The sequence below is a fragment of the Agelaius tricolor genome, unplaced genomic scaffold (assembly GCF_023055355.1).
Source record: "Agelaius tricolor isolate 1412-34295 unplaced genomic scaffold, bAgeTri1.0.p SCAF_44, whole genome shotgun sequence".
Lineage (NCBI taxonomy): Eukaryota > Metazoa > Chordata > Aves > Passeriformes > Icteridae > Agelaius > Agelaius tricolor.
The window spans coordinates 3,139,724-3,161,690 of NW_027269304.1; the positions used below are offsets into that span (position 1 = coordinate 3,139,724).

A 21,967-nucleotide genomic window follows, 5' to 3' on the forward strand; every position below is an offset into this window, starting at 1 on the left:
GGTGTTTTAGGCTGGGTGAGCCTGTCACTCTGTTGTTTTAAGATTTTCTGATGTTGACACTCTTGTAGTGAACTTTCTTGCACATTTCTGTAAATAACTCATTGTTTTGCATCCCTTTACAGAAGAAGAGGAAGGTGATGGGCTGTTGGTTTGCCCAGTGTCATTGGAGAGGTGGCACTGTCACTCTTAGAAAACTATAAATGTGGGAGGTGGAGTCAGAAAATAAACTGCCCTTTTTCCCTTCACCTTGAGAGCGGCAGTGTGTGCTTGTGCTCTTTGGTGTCCTATAGCGACATGAGCCTGCCAAAATGCTTGCAGGGCTTGCCTTGTGCATTTCCCCCTTTTATCTCAGCCTGCTCTGCCCCAAACTCCTGCTGGGGATGCCCTGGTGCCCCCCAGGGCAGGGGATGGAGCTCAGCTCCCTGCCCGGGGGCTGGCACAGGGTCCTGCACAGTTTCACTCCCAAGGTCACCTGTGCTTGTGCCACCTCTCAGCGAGGCACAGGTGCTGCTGCACAGGGGAGGGCACACAGCAGCTCAGCCTCCCTGCACCAGGTTCCCTCCACAGGGAGCAGTTCTGGGGTAATTCCCTGTCGCAGACATCTTTTATGGAAAATCCTTTCCTCGGGATTTTTCCTCCCGAGAAGCTGAGAGGCCTCAGGAACAAAATGCAACCAATGGTTATCTGCTGCTGTGGAATGCAACAGGTGCATCTGGGATTGGGCTCATGTGGTTGTTATTAATTAATGGCCAATCACAGTCAGCTGACTCAGACTCTCTGTCCAAGCCACAAACCTTCTTACCATTCTTTCTGATTCTGTTCTTAGCTTAGCCAGCCTTCTGATGAAGTCCTTCTTCTATTCTTTTATTACAGTTTTAATGTAATATATATCATAAAATAATAAATCAGCCTTCTGAAACATGGAGTCAGATCCTCATCTCTTCCCTCACCCTGGGACCCCTGTGAGCACGGTCACAATTCCACAGGAATCCTCCAGGTCAGGCAGGTGCAGTGCTGACCCAGAACAGCTCCAGGGTCTGTCTGCAAACCCAGGGCTCCTCCTTCCACCCTCCTCATCCTCACGGTGCCACAGAGGGGGATTCAGAGCAGAACCGAGCCAGCCTTGCCTCTCCCATGCAGGATTCCCATGTCCAGAGAGCCAGCATGTGTCCCCAAGGTCACACTCTTGGAGTCACAGCCCCTGTCCCTGTGCTCACACCCTGTGACTGCCCTCAGGACGCTGCTCTCCTGCCTTGGGACACATTAAACTTTGGGTTTCAAACTGCATTCTCTTGTCTGTGTCACCTGCCAAGCACTGGAAATGGAGAAGGGGTTTGAAAGAAGTCACTACAGCAAAGCTGGAGCTGGATGAGGAGCAGCCCAAAGGATTGCAGGTGTCACTTCAGGTGGAGGAGTCTTTGTAACCATAGCTTGAACCCCAGGAACCTCAAAACTTCTAATATTTCTGATTCTAATAATTCTAAAATTTTAAAATAACATGAAAAAGTTCTTTTCCTGTTAATTCTTCACTTTCTTGAACCTCTCTTAAAGAGGAAGTTTCCTGCTCCACCCTCCCCCTGGGTGCTTTTTGAACTGGTATTGGTTATCCAATATTTCACACTTGCCCGGAGGGAAGGAAGGTGCCAGGGTTACAGTGACATTTCTAGAAATAGAGGTAGATTAAATATTTGAGCCGTGCCATGGGTGGCATTAATTGCCACGCCATGTGATCCTGAGTGACATTTTGGAGGAATGGCAGAGTCACAGCTCAAGTTCACTCGGGCTCTGCACCTCGGGGGATGTGTGTGCACACCCCAGCCCACAGAGCCCCTCATCCAGACCGTCCCTGTGTCCCACGTGCTGCAGGGACACACAGACCCTGGCCTTTTATATTTGAGAAGCAATCCCCCCAAGCCGTCCTTAGCTCGAGCTAAAGCCTACAGAGGGCAGTGGAAAGTTTTTCCCCGCCTGTCCATGGAAGGTTCTGGAGCCTCAGAAACATCTGACATCACGAGTCACTGCTGGCCTCAGAGGCCATTTTTAGACACCCAGAAATCAGTTTACATCTCTCTCGGTTTGCTGCATCGCCCGGCAGCTCAGAGAACGCGACACACATTAAAGCAGCCAGGCCCAAGAAGCAATATTGGTGATTGTTTTTTTGCAGTTTCTCCCCGCTCAGCCTCGGCACCACTCAAAGCCCTTTGACTCATCTGGGCTTTGGGATGCAGTCCCCGAAGTGCAGAAACAGCACCAAGAGCAGGCCTGGCTCTGACAGTGCCTTAATCACAGCAAGGAACGTCTCTACCAAAAAACATCAACCACATTTCAGTTTCTTCCTCCTCATAATTCCAGAGGGACAGCAAAAGGTCATAAAGACTTACTAATTTGGGGAAAAAAAAAAAAAAAAAAAAAAAAAAAAAAAAAAAAAAAAAGAAGGAAAAAGGGTAAAATTCCAAGCTATGCACCTGTGGCCAGATTGGTGTGGGTAGAGAAGGCAGGGTAACTCTTCACAGCTCAGACACCAACCCCTTGGTACCACCATGATTTTGGGTTCCTGTCAGCTGAAGGTCTGGCTGGTCAGACGCGACCAGGTGAGACCCAGATGCCCAAATTCTCCTGCCAAAGCCCAGCCAAGGTGCAGGCACCGCTCACCCTTCTGAGCCCATCTGGTGCCATTTTGCAGTATAAACCTCTCATCTTCGCAGTGCAGAGAGCTACAATCAAAACCACAAAAAACTCATGTAATTAGAGACATTTTCTCTGGACTTGTTACACATCTGCAAGGAGACTTATCTTTCTCTAACTAAAATTTTTACTTAGGGGTCAGCATTAATGTCTGGACTTTATGATCCCAGAGGTGTTTTCCAAACCTTAATAATTCTGCAATTAGATTATTTGAAGCAGCTGCATAGTGGGGGGCTGGCACATATTTCCCTGCACCAAAGTACTCGCCCAAATCAATAAATTACAACCAAATCCACACCACCATCCCGTGGTGCTTTGAATCACTTTTTAACACCCCCTTGCATTGGAAATGCTACAGTCTGAGGCTAGAAAAGCAATATATGTGCAGTCTCACTGACCTTGGAGCTGGAGGTAGGGACGTCCTGCTGCCTGCAGCGAGCCCAGAGTGTGAAGGGAGCCAGAGCTGGGCACACACAGGAGCCCAGGAAATCTGAGATGGGCAGGAGGAGGTGAGGAAACCAAAATAATTGCTGCAGGGGCCAGTGCTGCCCGGCTGGGTTACGTGAGTGGCATTTGCCTGGGCAAGGGTGCCCTTGAGGGCGTCAGCAGGATGTGGCAGCAACATTGTGAAAAATGTGTGCTTTGTGATTGGCTTTTCACAAATATTCAAATGAATATTATCTGTGTTTTGTTAGAAACTGATGCTGTATTAGTTTTCTTAAGTAGTGTGTTAAATATAGTTTTAGGTTATAACACAATGTTAATATAGAAACTGTGCTATGTAAGATACTTTTTTTTTAAAGAAAGGACTGGCACTGAGATAGCAGCCACAGGACACCTGAATCTTTCAGAGAAATGGAATTTATTGCTCCATTATCAGGAGAAATGAACTTCTTCCTGCCTCAAAGGCACTGTTAGCATTCAGAGGAAGCAGCTGACACTGCCCAGACAGAATCCTGTGTTTGAATGGAATTGATGCATCATGGATGAGGTGTATGAATATGCAACAGGCTGTTGTTTTTAAGGGTTAATCCTCTGTTAACGTGGGTTCTTTTTGGGCTTATTTTGTCCAGAAAAGGTACCCGGGCTGTCCATAACTCTTTGTTTTTATTGTCTCATATTCTCCTAATCCTAATTGTCAAAATTACTATTACTCTAATTGTATTACTATTTTTACAACCATTTTATTAAACTTGTAAAATTTTAAAAACAAGTGATTGGCGTTTTTCACAAACATCATCCCCCAAATGCCTCTCAGTGCACGGACAGACAGACGGACACAGGCAGGGATGGACACGGATGGACACGGGCAGGGAGGCTGGTCCTCCCCCAGGGACACACTCAGGAGCAGCTGAAAGGGAAAGGGACAGGGACAGGGAAAGGTCAGTCCTGCCCCAGATTGTCCGGAGGGACACCAGGGCAGGGCAATGCCAGAATTCCTCACTCCCACCCCAGTGGGAACAGGGCAGGGCCGGGAGCTGAGCTGAGGTCACAGCAGGGAATTTGGGGTTGTTTTTCCTCCCCTTCACTTTTTAATTCATGGCATTAATTCCTGAGTGTTTGTAAGTGTCCAGAAGTATGAAGTGGCCTCTGAAGCCTCTCATGTAGAATTACTGTTATTATATTACTATATTGCATTTAGAATTTCTGTATCTCTATAGCTTCGCAGCAGTGAATTACAGTAGGAAATAACACACAATGGTTTGGAAACCATGAAAGAATAATCAGTTTCTTTCACCTGGCTCTGCTCCCACCAGAGCTGAGCATGTGTCAAGGCTGATAGAGGAGCACAGAGGCCAGCACTGTGCAGGTAAAAAAAAATAAATTCCTTTTGTACATTTAATATTATTTCAATTTTACTTAGGATTTTCCTAAACCCACATTCCAGAATTTTGAAACTTTGCAAAACACAGACATCTCTCTCCTGAAATGTCATGCCTGGTTTGGGCTAATGGGAGCCATGCATGCCCTCAATAATTAAAACCAAAGCAGCCATTCCAGATCAATGCATCTGGAAAGAGCCTGTTAAGCACACCAGTTTCTCATCAACCCCACAGTGTGCTCCTGGTGTTGATAGAGGAAAAAACCAACTGTGGATCTCTTGAGGTAACATGAGTAAGGAAATAGTACGGAAATAGTAATAGTATGGAAATCCATGGCTCGTGATGGAGGCACACAGCCACTTTTTCATTTTTCACCTTTTTTTCATGAAGGCCTTGAACAGACCAGGACTTCCCCTGGAAGCAGGCATGGCATGAAGTGCCTGGCTGGATTATGCACAGGTTCAAGCTATTTTGCCAGCTGAGAGCCTGGGAGAACAGGAGATGCAAACAAACCCCATACTGTGAATTTACAGCACAAACACCAGGAAAAACATTGTTAGCAAGTTCCCTAATGATTTCTGAAGAATATATCATTAATACTTAAAAAATAGTTTGGCTTTACTGCTGGTCTGTGGTCTACTTTGTGAGAAACTCAGCTGCTGAAACAGTTGGGATGCCGAGGATCATCCATAAATAACCCCCTATTTTAATCTCTAATACAATTACCTACCAGCTGAAGTGCTGCTGTGGTTTCATTGCTGATGCTGGGGAGGCTGTGTTAATTCAGCTGCAGTTCACACCAATCCCTCTGCCCCTGCACAGCACCTGGAGTTTGTTGTGGGAGCAGATGGACAGGGTAGTTACCTGCAAGGCAAAGGTTTCATGGAAGGGCCTTTCTGATTGGCACAATTATTTAGGAGAGAATGTATTTGAAGTCAAGTTTCTGTGTGCAGGGCATAATTTATTAGCAGTGAAAGGAGTCAGGACAGAAGTGATGGGCTGAGCTGTTCTCACAAATCCTGCGTGTGGAATTAGGGGTTGGAGGGGGCTGTGTGTGTCCTGAGCTCTGCAAGGACACAGATCAGTGTCTCTCCTGCTGCCAAAGTCAGAGCTCTGCTAAATTAGAGGAGCAAAAAGCCCCTGGACACAATGTCCTTCTGTACTGGAGGCTGGACTGTCCCCCAGTGTAATGGCAGCTCCTGGTTTTCCAGCTCCATGGGTCCGAAATTCCTGGGATTCAGAATAAGGCAGAGGAGCAGAGCAAGCACAGCTGATACCCAGGGGTTACCCTGACCTCTCCCTGAGAATTCCTCGTGACTGTGGATGCTCAATATCCCCTTACACTGTGCAGCCACCGGGGGCTCAGGCTGGGGAAAAATCCCTTTTTTGGGGGATCCAAGCCCCGCATCCCCACCCAGGGGCTGGGGAGTAAAGCCAGCCCTGGTGTCAGCCATGGGCACACACTGGCCAAGGGGGCAGAGCAGTCATCCCTCTCTTGTGACTCCTCCAGAGAAAGGCTCCCCAAGGTGATAATGCATCTCCACTAAATAAAGAGCTCAACGCGGCCCAACCAACATTTTAAAAATAACCCCAGCTATTTTTAACTTATTAAAGCTGCTCTTTGCAGGACATCCACTAGAGGAAAGGCTGTCTATAATTAGCAGCGTGTTATCTGGCTAAAGGGAGGAGAAAAGGTTTTCCTACACATGGAAATGACCCCTTGGAAAAGCAGGAACCTCCAAAATCCAAAAAGTGATCCTTTTTCTTTCCTTTTTTTCTTTTTTTTCCCCCCAGCTGCATTGCAGGCACAAGTGAATCAGTTCTGAGATGCTGATTGTCAGGAGGTTCAAACCAGCAATGACCAGAAAACCACAGCTGACAAGGTGTCACAAGAACCACAGAGTTCAAGGTATCTTGAACTCTGGACACCTTCTCTCATTCCACCATGGTGTTCCAGCGTTTCTTTGTCATGGAAACCCAGGGAGGAATGGTTAGAAAAGGAGAAAAGTGCTCTGTTTTCAGATGGTTTTCCCAGTGGATATAGAATTTTCACAGCAAGCAAAATGGAATTAACAAAATATTGCTATTTCAAATGGAATATGAGATACTGATAAGACTTTGTGTCTTCTCTGTGTGGAAAAGTTCTGGGTTTGCTCTGCATGAAACACGTCAAGGATCTAAATGTGATTTGTACATACGTCCCCAATGCTATAAATTTCCAGGGAGGGCAGGGTGAGAGAAGGTAAGTTTTTAGCAATAATTCTGTCAATGCTTCTGGCCCATCCACCCGACCCAGAGTGTCTCATAGTGGAGGTGCCACCTCTGAGAAAACAAACTTGAAGTGATTCTGCTGCCCCCACATCTGCCAAACCCCTGTGCAGAGGTTTGGCAGCCAGGAGCTGGAACAAGCACCAGTCACTGCTTCAGTCCTCTTTGAAACTGGAAATTTCAAGCAAGAATGTGGTCTTCTCAAATTTTCCTTCTTTTAAGGCTACACAGGAGTCGGGCCAGAATACTGGGGTGTAGTTTTCAAGGCATAATTCAGTCTTCACAATTCTTAATTGTCACAGACACTTTTTATAAAAAACCCTTTCCTTAGGATTTTTCCTCCTGAGAAGCTGAGAGGCCTCAGGAACAAAATGTAAGCAATGGTTATCTGCTGCTGTGGAATGCAACAGGTGCACCTGGGATTGGTCTCATGTGGCTGTTTGTAATTAATGGCCAATCACAGCCCAGCTGTCCCAGACTGTGGTCAGTCACAAGATTTTATTATCATTCCATTCCTTTCTATTGCTTGCCAGCCTTCTGATGGAATCCTTTCTTCTATTCTTTTAGTATAGTTTTAATATAATATATATCATAAAGCAATAAATCAGCCTTCTGAAGCATGGAGTCAGATCCTCATCTCTTCCCTCACCCTGGGACCCCTGTGAACACCACCATACTCATTCATTACCTTTGCACAATCAGTCAAGACTCATTTCTTCACAGAGCTGCGGATTTTGAACAGCCTCTAACCATGAGCTTCCCCTGCTTCCTTTGTGGTCAACAACAAAGAAGGCTGAGTGCTCTCAGATTTATTTGGAGAGTCCAGGATGGTTTCCCAGTGCCAGAGGGCAGGGCTGGCTGGGGTCTTGGCAATGAGGAATTGTTCCCTGGCAGGGTGGGCAGGCCCTGGCACAGGGTGCCCAGAGCAGCTGGGGCTGCCCCTGCATCCCTGGCACTGCCCAAGGCCAGGCTGGACACTGGGACACTGCGAGGTGTCCCTGCCATGGCAGGGGTGGCACTGGGTGGGATTTAGGGTCCCTCACAACCAAACTAGTCTGTGATCCTACAATGGTGGCCTTAAAATAAATATGTAAATCAGCCAACTGCTTGGCATAAGTAAAATGTATGGTTCAAAGTGCTGGGAAAACAACTTGAAATTAAATTATCCTGCAGCACTTATAAACAAGGCTGCTTGGGAAGTATTATAATTTATTTTCTTCCATTGACAGTAGCTGACACCTTCAAGGGTAAGCTGCTCTCTGTTAATTTCAGTTTTTATGTGAAACACTAAAAATGTAAGCAGAATGGAGAAGATGTGGCCACAAGATCACAAAGTACTGAACAGAAGCTGATTTTATTATGTCACTTGCTGTATCTCCTTCTTGCATAGACCTGCCATGCCATTGCTGTTTACTTATTTAAAATGTTAATTCTTGAAACAAGTTTAAGAAGAACCTTTCTGTTTTCATGAAATTACTGAGTTCAACACAGAAGGGCTGTAACCAGTGATTAAAGCTGGAGCTCTGGTTTTGAACTCCCAACCTCTGCCAAGTATTTTCTTCAATTTGCAACTCATTTTATCTCCATGTGACTTGTTTTCCTATCACAAGGGGAGGGTGTCAGGACCTACTTATAAACCATTGTGTTTTCTGTCTTTTCTGTGTATAAAATGTGCCTTTACTGTTCTTTTAAATCCAGGGCAGGATACCAGCCCAGAGAAAGCAAGGGCTGTGTAGACACAAGTCCAAACCTAATGCCAGTTATTACCAGTGATGCCCATGGCAGCTGCAATGCATTGTGAGTGAAAAAGAAGAGTAAAATGCAGTAATTCAAACCATTCTTTCCCATTATAGATCCAAAATTTTCACTTTTTTTTCCCCCTTTAATGACTTGTTTTTCTAAGAGACTTGGTAATTCAGAAGGAGTAGATTGGATTTTTCACGAGGAGGGGTAAAATAATAAATTCCAACGAGGACTCTTGAAACTCAGGAAAGAAAAGGATGTTTATTAGTACACAGGCACAACAGCTTGCCTGGTATGCCTTACTAACAATACAAAGCAATAACCTCGGGCCAGAAGAGAAGTTGCAATACATGCAAAAAACATCTGGATTGTGCACTAAGCAACACGTTCCACATAGGTACATCTGTCAAATAAACACACATCTACTGCCCTAGGTAACAGAATTCAGAGACTACCTCAGGTACAACAGAACAACCATCACTGAGCAGCATTTTGGACATGAAGCATCCTAGACAGAGACATTTGACCTTTGGAGGCAAAAACTGTAACAGGCAAATAGCTGAGAGCCAGATCCCCAAAGACTTATGAAAAGCTCTCGGTGAAGCCAAAGGTATTATCAGAATGAGGTCTGAAGGGTTTTGCCCTTGGTGAGTGAAATTATGAGTGGGTAAAAATGTCACAATGGGTAAGAGTTTTAAATCATCAGGGTTTAGTGTTGCTGCTAAGAGTGAAAGGATGAAAGACTGAATGTCGATATGAACAAAACAATGTCTGTGTAAAACCCTTAAAATAAATAATACACATGAAGGAAAATTTGGGATAATCAACATGTTCTGAAATCAAAATCAACACGGTTTAAGTTAATAAATAATTAAAATAATTAAGTTCCTTTTTATCCTACAGAACAATAATCAGTATTAAAAACTAGGAAAGCAGAAAGAGGACGGGGACCCCCTCCTTACTCCGAACTCAGGGTGATCAGTGCCACTTGCCACCTCTCACCGCGAAGCTGCGTGTCCGTGTCACAGGACGAGCCAGAGGAAAGGGACAGAAGGAACGCACACTGCCACTGTGAACGCCACAGGTTTTCACCGACACGAGGAGCACTCGCTCACTAACAACAGCTGCTGGGTCGGGGGGCAGAGGGCGGGGGTGAAGGCTGGGGGTGAAGGCAACTCTAACCCTGTGTCAGCGTGTGACGAGCGCTCTCCGTCGCTGGCGGGGACGTGTCTGTGCTGCTGCCCGGCTCCGGGGACCGCGCTCCGGCCGGGCTGCTACGGATGAAAAATGCTTTATCCCCATCGCCGCCCGGCCCCGCCGGGCTGGGAGCAGCCCCCGGGGCCCGCTGCGGGCAGGCTGGGGGCTCTGAAGGCAAGTGGAGAGGCGCTTCGGCCTTTCTGTGCCCGGGGCATCCGCGCCCGCGGCGCTCCTCCGCCGGGCTGTGATGCTCCCGCGGGCAAAAAGCTGCGAGGGACCTGAAAGACCCTAAAAGACAGCGAGAGCCCAGAGACAGAGTCCTCAGCGGGAGCAGCGCTCCCTGGAGCGGCAGAGGCGAGGAGGGGGCGGTGGTGAGCGAGATCTGTCCCTCCGAGCGCTGCGATGGGCACTGCGACACCGCCGGGCCGAGCTGGGAGCAGGCAAAGCCTCACACGAAGCGGGTGCTGCTGCCCCCTGAGCATCGCCGGAGCCCAGACATGCAGCAGGGCTCCGGCAGAGGCACTCGGGCCACGCAGAGGTGCAGCACCGAGCCCACAGCCCAGCTGCCGGGGGCTGCAGAGCAGCTGTTTCCAGCTGTGCTCACGGGCTGCAGCCCCGGCAAGGGCTGTGGGTGACGAGGCGCATCCTCACTTTTCCCTGTGCTTTAACAAAAGCATTGTATCCCCAAGCAAAAACATCGACATGAAGCCATCAGCAAGTCAAACATTACTGTGACCACAATAATTTTTAAACAATTTTGCTGCTGCTGCTGCTGCTGCTGCTGCTGCTACGAACACAGATCAAGCATCCGACTCTCCCGATTCTGACCCAAAGCGGCCACCGGGGCAAGAGGCAACCTTTGGCATATGAGCAGGACGTGCTTGCCCAGAGGGGTTGAGCGAGCAGCTTCCAGCGGTCTCCAGCTCAGCCCCTCGGGCACAGCCCAGGTCCGGCCACAGGAGCACAGCACAGCCCTGCGAGCCAGCGCTGATGCACGGAGCAGCGTGAGAAGCGCACGGCAAGGAACTCTGACAGGAGCACGACGAGCATTTGGACCCTGTAACCCTAAGAACATCGAGATTTGGTAAAACCGGGTACAGGCAGATAAAGCAGCACTTCACAGCGTACGACAGAGATGCCCATTCACACTCACAGCTGTTACACGTTTTCTTTGTTAACAAAGAAACAACAGAAACAACGGTAAGAAATCACTTTTTGGACCATGTTTTCCCTGCTGCTCCATTACTTCGAAGTGTTTTATGAAACTACTGAATAGTAACTGCTTTTTTACAGGGAATACACAGTCAGTTGGTTCTGTGGTCCAAATAAACCATGCTCTTTTTGTTTTTTCTCCTCATATCATGCATTGGGATGCAATCAGCTTCTTGTCAATCATTAGTCAGAAGAAACAAACACATTTTTTAACAACAAAAAGCTTCTATAAGTAACATTTCTACAGCAACCATCAGCCAGAACTATTTAAAGTGTTCCTAGCATGTCCTTCTCTCCTGCTGTCTGCTTTTCTAACAGAGGAATTTTCCAGTCCCTGCAACACCTCCCCATGCAGTTATTTACAAGGAGATGGTCCTTGTGGAGAAGGACCTTAATGAAATTTGCAGTTGCTAAGGTACATTTGTAGATGCTGGCGCTCACACTCAGACAGAACAAATGGAACTCGTTGTGCAGCTCTGGGCTGGGCCAGCAATGCAATTAAAGTGCAAATAAAGACAAAAACCACAAGCCAGGCAGGTCCATTTTTCATTGCCAGCGTTAAGAAGCATCATGACTGTGTAAGAGATGTCAGATCAAATAGGCCTAAGTCACAATCTGTTTCAAACATCTGTCTCCCTGAGAGGATTTAAGGGAGGTATACGGTGATATAGCCCTATTTCTTCAACTGGCTGAGTATCATTGGAAAAGTAAGGACACTTTTCCAGCCAATTTTTGTTTTCGACAGTGCTAACACCTGTGTTTTATACTATGATGCCTTTTACAGCATTTGAGCTCACTTCCCATGCAGCTACAACAGGCCACTCTTGATGAGGAAAATACAAGAAGTACAACAACTACTGTAGAAATGACATCTGTCCACCTGGTACATCACAAAAGCAGAAGCTCTGAAAACATTTACAAATAGCACATTTTCTCAAACAAAAGCAAGTTATAGTTACCAGCTCAGATAAAAATACATACTTTGTGTGTGCTGGCATTCAATGTTTGCCACTGATACGTTCAGTTTCACAGCTAAGTCAACACCAAATGGCTGAACAAAAAAAAACCCAAAGAAACCAAAAACTACTGATTCCACGTACAACAAAACTGCCACTGCAGCCCCAAGTGCTCACTGCTGATCACCACCTGCTGCCAGACAGACACGTATTTCTCCCCACAGTGTGTCCAGAATGTGCCCTGTAGCCTGACTTGTCAGAGAAGCTGCAGGAGGTGCAGGAAAATAAAGTGCCTCTTCCAGAGCTGTGTGCACCACAACTCTCCATCCCCTGCACCACTCCTCTGGGTCCCTCACTCAATAGCTGGCAACTATTTACAACGATTCCACCAGTCCATTTGCTTCCCATGCTGCAAATACGCTCACTGATGAAAAACATAGCTACAAATACTTTTTATACAGATACAATCAGTCACCTTAGAAAAGGCTGATGAGACATTTAAAGAAGAGAATGCTTTGTAACAAGTAGCATGAAATGTACAGCAGGTGTTTCAAACAACTGCAGATCTGAAGTTACTAGATACTGTCTTACTATCACTCCAAGTAGTAGATGAGTGCTAAAATCCTGCTTTTTCAATGAAATTAACACAATGAGAACACCATAGCCATTACTGCCTCAGTGAACACATAGTTAGCCATCAACCCAGCCATCTCACTTTGCTTATTTATCCTAACACACCCAAGTCTATTACCACCATTTAAATCTGTACCCTTGATTTGGCACGTGAGATGGCTGCAGTGAGTGCCTGTTCACAGGAAAGTCTCCTGTTTCCCAGGAAATCATGGTCCCTAGCGCCAAACATGATCTTTGCAAAGCAGAAATAGCTTAAGCTGGGTAGGAAGGGTCTCTGCCTTTCACCTCCAACACAGGTTTGTGTTGCCTGAGAGGGAAAGGCAGTGAGACTCTGTATCTCTTATAGGAAAAGAGAGCTGGCACTCTGGTCAGAGCGTGTCTGGCTGTGTTTGGGTGGCGGCAGGCGTGGTTCCCATCCCAGAGCTGTGAGCAGGGCTGTGCAGGGCTCAGGCGGGCAGCCGGGGCTCGATCTTCAGGGACAGCTCATACAGGGTGTCCTCGTCGATGATGAGGCTCTTGTCCAGCAGGTAGTGAGTGACCTGTGGGGAAACACAGAGGGACAGGCTGCATGGAACTGCCACAGAAATCTCCCAGCTTTCCTTCCCTTTCAGCACATTTTGGGTCCTGGCGTCGCCTTGTGTTGCTTTCTTGAGAAACCCAGCAGCTGCTTGGGATGCTGCTGGCATGAGGATGCACCTGCAGCACTCTGAGAATTAATTAGGATTAATTCATCTTAGGAATGGGCAAATCCTTTGCTAGGTTACCTCAGCCCAAACAGCTCTTTTGGAGTCTGAGATGAGCCTTCTCTGAAGGCACTGACCAGCTTTGGCCACAGCAGCATCACCCCTGAGAAAGGAAAAGGCACAAGGAATTGCAAGATGCCCCAGCAGGTGCTTGGGGCACCTCCTGACCCTCATCCCAGGATCTCAGGGCGGAGGGAACACACCTCCCTCTGAACCCCTCACACCCTCCAAGGCTGCAATTCCCAGAGAACACCCAAAGAGCAAAAATCTTCTTTGGAAGGCATCAAACAAAGAGGTCCTGCGGGGTGAGGGTCTCACCACCCCAAGGACCCGTCCATGTGTCTGTCTGTCCTCTCCTCCATGCGTGGGAGCAGAAGACACCAGCCTCAGCTCTCAGTGTCAGCTGTGGCTCCCAAGTCACTGCTGCCACAGCCTGATCCCAGGAGCAGCAGGAGCCTCACCTTCTGCTGGTGCTCGATGCGGTAGGAGGTCTGCTGGAACTGGCGGATTTCCCTGATGATGTGCGAGATCTTTCAAAAGAACACACGCATGTCAGCTCAAGCACAGCTCTGCTTCAGCCAAGCCACACAAAGCAAGAATTCTGCACCAAATTGCTCCATTCAACATATACATATATATAAAAATATATCACTTCAACTTACATATATAAAATAAATAACTTCATTATAGGAAGCTTATATATTTATTTACTTGTAGACCTGGTTGGGACCACTGTCTGTCACAATTACAGCCACACTTCATTCCTGACAAGAGTTTACTGTGTCTCTGCTAGCCTCTGTTAACTCCTCCACTGTCAGGAGGAGGGAAGGGAAGGGTAGAGATCATCCCCCAAGAGCTCCCCAGGACTTCACTTTCCCAAAGCAAACATTGATTCCTCAGCCAGCCTCGAGTGAGCAAACACTCTGCCCATAATGAAACCTCCCCATTCTTTGCCTCGAGTGACTGCTGCAGAGTGTAGCCCTAAGATGGGCATTAAGCTGAGATCAGAGGAGAAATTTCCATGCCTCCCTCCGAGGAGCTGTTACAAAACAGCATTACATGGCACTGGGAGAGACATCAACTTTAAAGTGCTTTTCAGATAGACCAGAGCACACTCTGAAAAGAACATTGTGATTACTGCTTCCTGGTGAATCACTGGATTCCTGTAATTCTGGTTATTTTAAAAAGCTTTTTCTTGCTCCTCCACGAGCTCCAGGCAGCTGCTTTTTGCTGTCCTTTCTGAGAAAGTGAACAGGGGACAAATTCAGCCTGTGAAAACACCCAGCCTGCCAGAAGGTGGGGATAGAAGACTGGGTCGAGTAATCGCTCTCCCAACGCTGCCTCTAGCGCACAGCACCAAAGCAGCTTCTCCAAAGGTAAATTTAGAGGAGTTACAATGAAATCAATAATTAACTCATGCAATTAAACACCTGTTGGGGAAGCATGTAGGAAACTGAAAATTACCATTCTCATTTTGGAGAAATTGACAAGGCCTTCCTCAGTGAAGTTGGGTGTTCCTTCCTCAATAAATGCCAGGTCAGTCAGGTACATCCCAAGGTAGGGAACAGCAGGTGGGTTACAGCTGTAAACCAAGAAATCAGCTTATTTGCCTGCAGCTACATTTGCAAATGCATTTTTCTCTAACTTGCACAAACTCTTTATTACTTTGCCCAGTTCTGATCCATGGGTTGCTTTCTTTTCCAGGACAAACAGCTCCTCTGGCTCTGCTTGAGTTGTGTTTGATCCGCCTGTGATAAATTGAATGCATTCTGCCCAATATCTAATATAAATGGTATCTTTAAAATAGACCATTAATTATTCTGGCTGTTCAGTTCTCAGCTCCTCTCAAGATCACTTGAGGTAGTTATGCTCCTCAATTCTGAAAAGCCTGCTACCAATTACAAAGCTCACAAAAACCCAGGTTTTTGTACGGCTGACATCGGCTCTACATAAATTGTAGAACACTTGACATGCAGTATTCTGGATACCAAAATTACAGAATGTCAAGCACCATCCGGCAAATCAATTAAAGAAAACAATGTTTATGGACTGCTGCACAAAAGCAGCAGGCTGTTTTGCAGCAGGCTGAGAGGCCACAGGAGAAGAAATATCCCTGTGCCTTTGTCCTGTCCCTATGTTCCTCTCATAATGTTTTGTCAGAATCATAATGTATTGTCATATGAATGGGTCTGTGACCTGACACAGGCTTAGGCCCAAACCCTAAAATTGTTAACTAGAACAATCCTGTTTTTCATAAAAACTTCACTTTGTAAAGCTGGCTTTACACTTATTGAAAAAGTTTATCAGTGTAAGTGAAAGCCCAACAGGGAATGTTCACACAGAAAAATAGTTTAATTTGTTTCAGTAATTCTCTGGAGCCACTATGTTTACCCATCAGGGGTATTAAATCATAGCATATGCAGCAAAGCCATATTGCCAAATAGAACCAACCTAGAATTTAAAAGGTTATTAGGCAAAAAAAAAAAAAAAAAAAAAAAAAAAAAAAAAAAAAAAAAAAAAAAAAATTAAAGCCTAATCACAGCCAATTAATCTTTAACATGAACTATCCACTGTTTATAACAAAACACAGTTGAATACTGTAGGGAAGCTTACTTTTTGAGCATTTCTCTCAGGTTTTTAAATCTTCCCTCAGATGACACAGTCTTCTGAAGCTTGTCCATGAGTGCTTTTGTCTGGGAAGAAAATGCATTTCAGATGTCATTGCTGGTGCATGTAAATGACTGGAATTAGATTCTATCCAAGGTGTAATTCACTTATCATTCCCACCCCATTTCCTAGAGTAGTACAACAGGCATTACTGAATTAGGAACTCAGCTTTACTGCAGTTCCTCCTGTCTTTCTGCAAATGGAGATTAGGCAGCATTATGAGTGATATACAGAACCTGTACTTATGCTGATGCTACCCTGCAAGCGGAGGAAAACCCACAGATTTCTTACATTGATGGTCTGGAATTCAGTTTGTTGTGCCCACAAGAACATTACAGATCCTATATGTGGCTGAGGATCCTCAGCTGCATTTACTGACAGCAAGGGGTGGTCACTGCCTTGGAGCTTGCACTGAGCTGATTTTGCCTCCACGTTCCAGACAAAAGCTGAGTATGTAAATGAGAATATATTCATGTCTTACACAAATCACTGTCAGTGGGCATCACCAGACATTGGTTCCTTCCTAAGTGAAATAAATTTGATTTTCAGCCTGTTTAGGCTACTGACTTGAGACTTGAGTGTAGAGAATGATGAGAAATTCATCCTATTTGAAACTGAATTTCCAATTAAGAGAGAGCTGTAGGCAGACAGAGTCACTTTCTTCTACGTGGCAGGCTGATGAAAAACCCAGATTGCATTCCCAATAGATATCAGAGGACTGTGCCACAACATCAGTCTGCTGTGGGTTTGGTTTCTTATTTTTTAATAGAAAAGTTTAAAAACCAAACAAATTCTATCCATAAAAATTTTGGGAGGTAAACCCACTTACAAAAGTTTGTACTGAAAGAATTTTAAACAGATTTTTAAATAGAAGAATGTAGCACCAGCTGTGAAGAAGCTGAGAAAAAGCTGACTGGAAAAGGTGCTACAGTCAGAATTTATTTTAATTGTATTTCTCTGAACCATTTAGAACACAAACCATAAAAGAGTGGATTATCTTCATCCTGACAGGCCTTTTTTAAATGTGTCTGTCTTGTTTTTGTGGCTGGCAGTTTTTGCTGACATTCTCAGCAGCCAGTAAGGGTTTAAAGGAGGCGTTCACTGCACCTAAACTTGAGCTCCTAAATGAGAAAGAAGATTTTTTATCAGCAGTCTCTTACTGGGTAGAAAAGCTCAGGAATTTGAGAGGTCCTGCCCCTCCTAAAGGTTTTTTGCACAGGCAGTTCCTATTTTAGGCACATGACCAGACTTTAACCATAGCTTGTAATCACCCAGATGTGTCTATCAGAAAATATCTAAATTTAGTTTACTTGAACATTTCAGCCATTGAGGCCCAACTGGCCCCTGCCAATAACCTTGAAAACATTTGTTCAACCCCCAAGAAAAAAAAAAAAATTACAATTTTCCTGGACAGAAAATGCCAGTCCCACAATTATCAACACCTTAATGAAGGGATGAGACTACTGTTGGGCTAAAAACAATTTACAATTTACTCATATAAACATCAGCCTCAGCCCCAAAGGTTGTGAGACTTTAGAGGAGTAAGAAGTCAGCCATAGCTCAAGGTAGTCACAATTTCTTCATTACAATGCAATATATAACATTCCAATCCATTGGAAAGTTGTCACAAAGTTTATTTTGTTTTTCCAACCTATCACCTCTACTTAATTCTGCTGCACTGCAGACGCTTTTATCCAATGGGATAAAATTCTATTAAAATTCTATGTAATTATACATATATAATGATAATAATTATTTATTATAAGAAATATATATTATAAATATATTATATATATCACTATATAGTATATATTACATATATTATATGTATACTTATTATATGTATATTTATTATAATAAAATTATATATAAAATTACACATACACACATATGCTTCTATTATAAGATCTAAACTCTTAGCTTACTCTATACAATTACATTACCACACTATAAAACCCTTCATCATCTTACCCAATAAAGTTTCTCACTTACTGAAGGCATATTCTTACTTACAACTATAGAAACACAGGTTTATAATTATTGTGCTTAATTTCTGTGTACTTTTATTTTTACATCAATCCAAGCTTCTTCCAAGGCTGCAGCTCAAACCCTTCAGTATCTGTGGAAGTCTCCATCTTTCCATTTCCTACATCCCAGGTGGTGGAAAAGCAGAAATATTCGCAGGAGGGGCCCTGTCTCAGCCCCTGGGCACGGTGGGCAATGGAATCAGAACCACCACTGTCACTGTCATATTGTCTGAAAATCCCTTTGCATAGAATTTTTCTCCTGGGAAGCTGAGAAGCCTCAGAGGAAAAATGAAAACAATAATGATCTGATTTACTTCTCCTGTGTTTTGCTGCTTTGGAATTTGTTTGGAGATTGTTTACCAACAGGTGGTTGATTGGTTGGTTTCATGTGAATTATTTCCACTTATTGGCCAATTATGGTCAAGCTGTGACGGGACTCTGGAAGGAGTCACAAGTTTTCTTTATTGTCTTTTTAGCCTTTTGTAAGTATCCTTTCTGTATTCTTTAGTACAGTTTAGTATACAGTATTCTTTAATATAATATAGTATCATAAAATAATAAATTAGCCTTCTGAGAACTTGGCCTCAGCCTCATCACTCCTTCCAACGACGGCGGTCCCAGCAAATTCAAGAGCCCGCCGTGGCCGTGTGCCTCTCACCTGTTTGGACACCTTGGCCCAGGTTTTCTTGAGCCTGTAGATGGCACTCCTGTTGAGGGCCGAGGTGATCTCCAGCACGCCGTTGTAGTTGTGCATGCAGCGGCAGATGTCGGCCACCGCCACCCACTTCTCGATGGCGCTGGCCCGTGAGGGCACGTCCGCGTAGCTCATGATCTGAGAGGCCACCAGGTTGCTCATCTGGCCACGGAGAGAGAGAGAGAGGCAGGGGTCAGGGAGATGGAGCACCATCCCTTCCAACGTGTCAGGAATTAACAGGCAAGGCAGGAGAACCCCCAGATGAGCATGACAGAAATGAGGGCTCTTGGAATACAAACAGCCAGGGGAGCTGGGGGTGCTCAGCCTGGAGAAAAGGAGACTCAGGGCTGCCCCCATCACTCTGCACAGCTCCTGAAAGGTGCCTGTGCTCAGCTGGGGCTGGGCTCTTTCTGCAGGAACGGACAGAACCAGAGCACACAGCCTCGAGCTGCACCAAGGGAAACGTAGGTTGGATATTAGGAAAAGGTTTTTTACAGAATGAGTGGTAAAGTTCGGGAACGGCTGCCCAGGGATGTTGTCTTATATAGCAAGAGTTCTGTTATCATTATGGTGCAAGGATTCCACATCCTCAGAGTTTCATACCTCCTCAATGTTTCTCACAGGCAGCCACTCTGAGCACTGACTGATCCTTGCAGCAGGATCTAACTCCTCTCACTCCAATTCCCACCAACCCACTCTTTTATGCCACTTGTTCTTATTGACTACAGGTGTTGCCTGTTGTCACCTGGCCTGCTCTAATCTTTAGTAATTGGTCCAGCTGCAACTCCTTGGGGGATAAGATTACATTCTACAGCACCTTCATTTACGCATACTGTGTCCCCCTGCACAGGGAGGTGGTGGAGTCCCCATCCCTGGGTGTGTTTAACAAAGCCTGGATGTGGCACTGGGTGCCAGGGTTGAGTTGAGGTGTGGGGCTGGGTGGGACTCGATGAGCTTGAAGGTCTCTTCCAACCCAGAATTCTGTGATTCATAAACACAGGGAAAGGACATTGGAAATAGAGCTCGGGGCAGGTGGAGGGGATGGGGACAGGAAAGAAGGGTTGGGGATGCAATGGGAAGGTCTCCAAGCCATCAGCAATAAACCTGATAGGGAAGTCTCCCAGTAAAGTTCAAGGAAAATTATAAAGGAGAAAGACATGTGTAGGAATACAGAGGCATTAAACAGGATTGGTGTTATATTTCTCTGGAGAAATTGAAGTTTCTTCAGTAGGCTGAAAGGCACTGTGCTACAGTTTAAAATGTTCTACCCTTTAAAATTGCCACTAAAATGCTGAGTACCAATTATTGAAAATTAGAATCTTCATCTGCTTTGATTTAAATTGTTAATTACAAAGAGGCTGCAGCATTCGGTCACTAATAGATAAGAAATCACATCACATTGCAACACAACCCAGTATTTCTGTACCAGAGGTCAGAGGCAGTCCATGGGGTTCCTAGAAAGCAAGTCTGTATTTGAGAGTACTTACATCATTAAAATGTTGACTAGTTTTCATAATATAGGGAGTTCTCTCATTTTTATCCACTTTCATCCAGCCCTGCCCAAGGAACTCTCTAGACATTGACGGGAGAAAAAAAAGCAAAAAAATCTTCATAAACACAGTACAGAGTCTGTCTGTAACAGCCTAAGCAGATTTCAAGGATACCTCAATTTGCTGGAAGCTAATAACACAGCTTTACACTAATTCCAGCATCTCACTATACCATTTGTAATGTTGACTGAAATGGTAAATAGTGTAAAGAAGATTTACTTTTCTCTTAATCCCCTCTCCCCCATCACCTCATCCCAATTTCCAGCACTGTGACAGCATTTACACCACGTTATCCTTGTATGTGTGCAAACCCTTTTGTCAGGGGCTGAGCTGGGGGGTAGTGGCCACCCACCCCAGCCTGGTGGCCACTGGCCTGCCAAGGGACACTCTGTGCCAGGACTGTCCTCCCCTCCCTGCCACAGACAGTGGGTGCAGATATGAAGAGATAACCCGGGCTGCAAGGCCCAAAGGGATCATCTCCAGCACCAAAAGGCCTCAGGCCCCAGCTAAGAATCAGCATCTCAGCCTGGAGAGCAGATGTGGGAAGAGATAAAAGAAATATTCCTGACTGCTTTACAAACTGTAAAAGACACACAAGTTACCACAGAGGCAGAAGCCTCCTAGACCCTGAAAGTGTTTGTGACTTTTCCCTGGAGTTTGGACACAGATTCCATGGATGCTTCCCTGGGGATTGAGGGAAAGGATCTCAATGTGTGCCCCACCAACAACTGGATGGGAAGAGCCATTGAATCCCAAGTTGTATTATTTTTTCACTAGCTGTAACATTAACAGGTACTTTTAACCTCATGCTGTATATATCTATATATATATATTTACTAATAGATATGTATATATCTATTAGTAGTTTTCTTTCTGTCCTTATTCCTCTGTGGTATTAGTTTGTTTTAAGTCCTATGTCTGTTAATTTTTTGTCTATGTCTCAGGTTTAGCTGGGTATGTGTATTCAATTTCCATCTGTCACAGCTGGGGCAGTTCTCTGCTGTTCTTTGGGCAGTTTTCTTTATCTCTACCACAGCCAATCCTCCCTCCAGGAGATCTCTGCTGTCCATGGCCACTGAGTGTCCCTGCAGGGCTGATCCAGTTCCATCATCCCATGGGGAGATGCTGCATTGCCCAGGGCAGGAGCCAAGCATTCCTACCTGGGTACAATCTGAGCTTTGGGACAGCCCAGCAGCCTTTGCCCAGTGCATTGCCAGAGGAGCAGCTTCTGCTGCCCTGCATGGCCAGAGGGAGCCCAGGCCCATCTGCAGCAGCCCTGGAGCTGCAGAGGAAAACTCCCCCCTTGTGCAGGATCCCTGCTCCAGCAGAGCCACAGCTGGCACTGCAGGAGGGCTGAGCCCCCATGGGATGGGGCTGTGCCACCCCCTGACACACAGGGGACAGGGCCTGCTCTCACTCTGGCACTGGTTTGTTTTTGTACTATTGCATTTGTATTTTTAATTTTCCTAGTACAGAACTGTTATCTCTACTCCCATATCTTTGCCTGAGAGCCCCTTAATTTCAAAACTATAATAATTTACAGAGAGAGAGGGTTTATGCTTTCCATTTCACAGGAGGCTCCTGCCTTCCTTAGCACACACCTGGCTTTTCCCACCAAGACAGTCTATTAAATTAATAATTCATTCTCTAACAGACCGAATCAGCCACTATGAAAGCACTTGTGCACAAGAGTGGGTTTTGGAGTGCTGGCCGCCTCCATAAAACTGCTGGCTGCTGCCAGAGGCCTGGGCAAAGGGCAGGGAGTTATG

The 21,967-nt window shown here is 45.5% G+C and overlaps 1 protein-coding gene across 5 annotated transcripts in view; it reads right to left on the reverse strand.

Moving 5' to 3' along the window:
- Nucleotides 1–8,761: 8,761 nt before the first annotated feature.
- The window catches only part of RASGRF2 (Ras protein specific guanine nucleotide releasing factor 2), a 132,492-nt gene continuing 119,286 nt past the window's right edge, over nucleotides 8,762–21,967 (reverse strand). For all 5 annotated transcript variants that reach the window (XM_071455155.1, XM_071455154.1, XM_071455153.1 and 2 more), the window contains 6 exons: nucleotides 20,136–20,220; nucleotides 18,613–18,810; nucleotides 15,874–15,953; nucleotides 14,725–14,842; nucleotides 13,722–13,790; nucleotides 8,762–13,056 (listed from right to left, as the gene is read on the reverse strand). In XM_071455155.1, coding sequence (XP_071311256.1) covers nucleotides 12,964–13,056; nucleotides 13,722–13,790; nucleotides 14,725–14,842; nucleotides 15,874–15,953; nucleotides 18,613–18,810; nucleotides 20,136–20,220 — 643 coding nt within the window. In that variant the 3' untranslated portion in view covers nucleotides 8,762–12,963. The remainder of the gene's footprint in view (nucleotides 13,057–13,721; nucleotides 13,791–14,724; nucleotides 14,843–15,873; nucleotides 15,954–18,612; nucleotides 18,811–20,135; nucleotides 20,221–21,967) is intronic.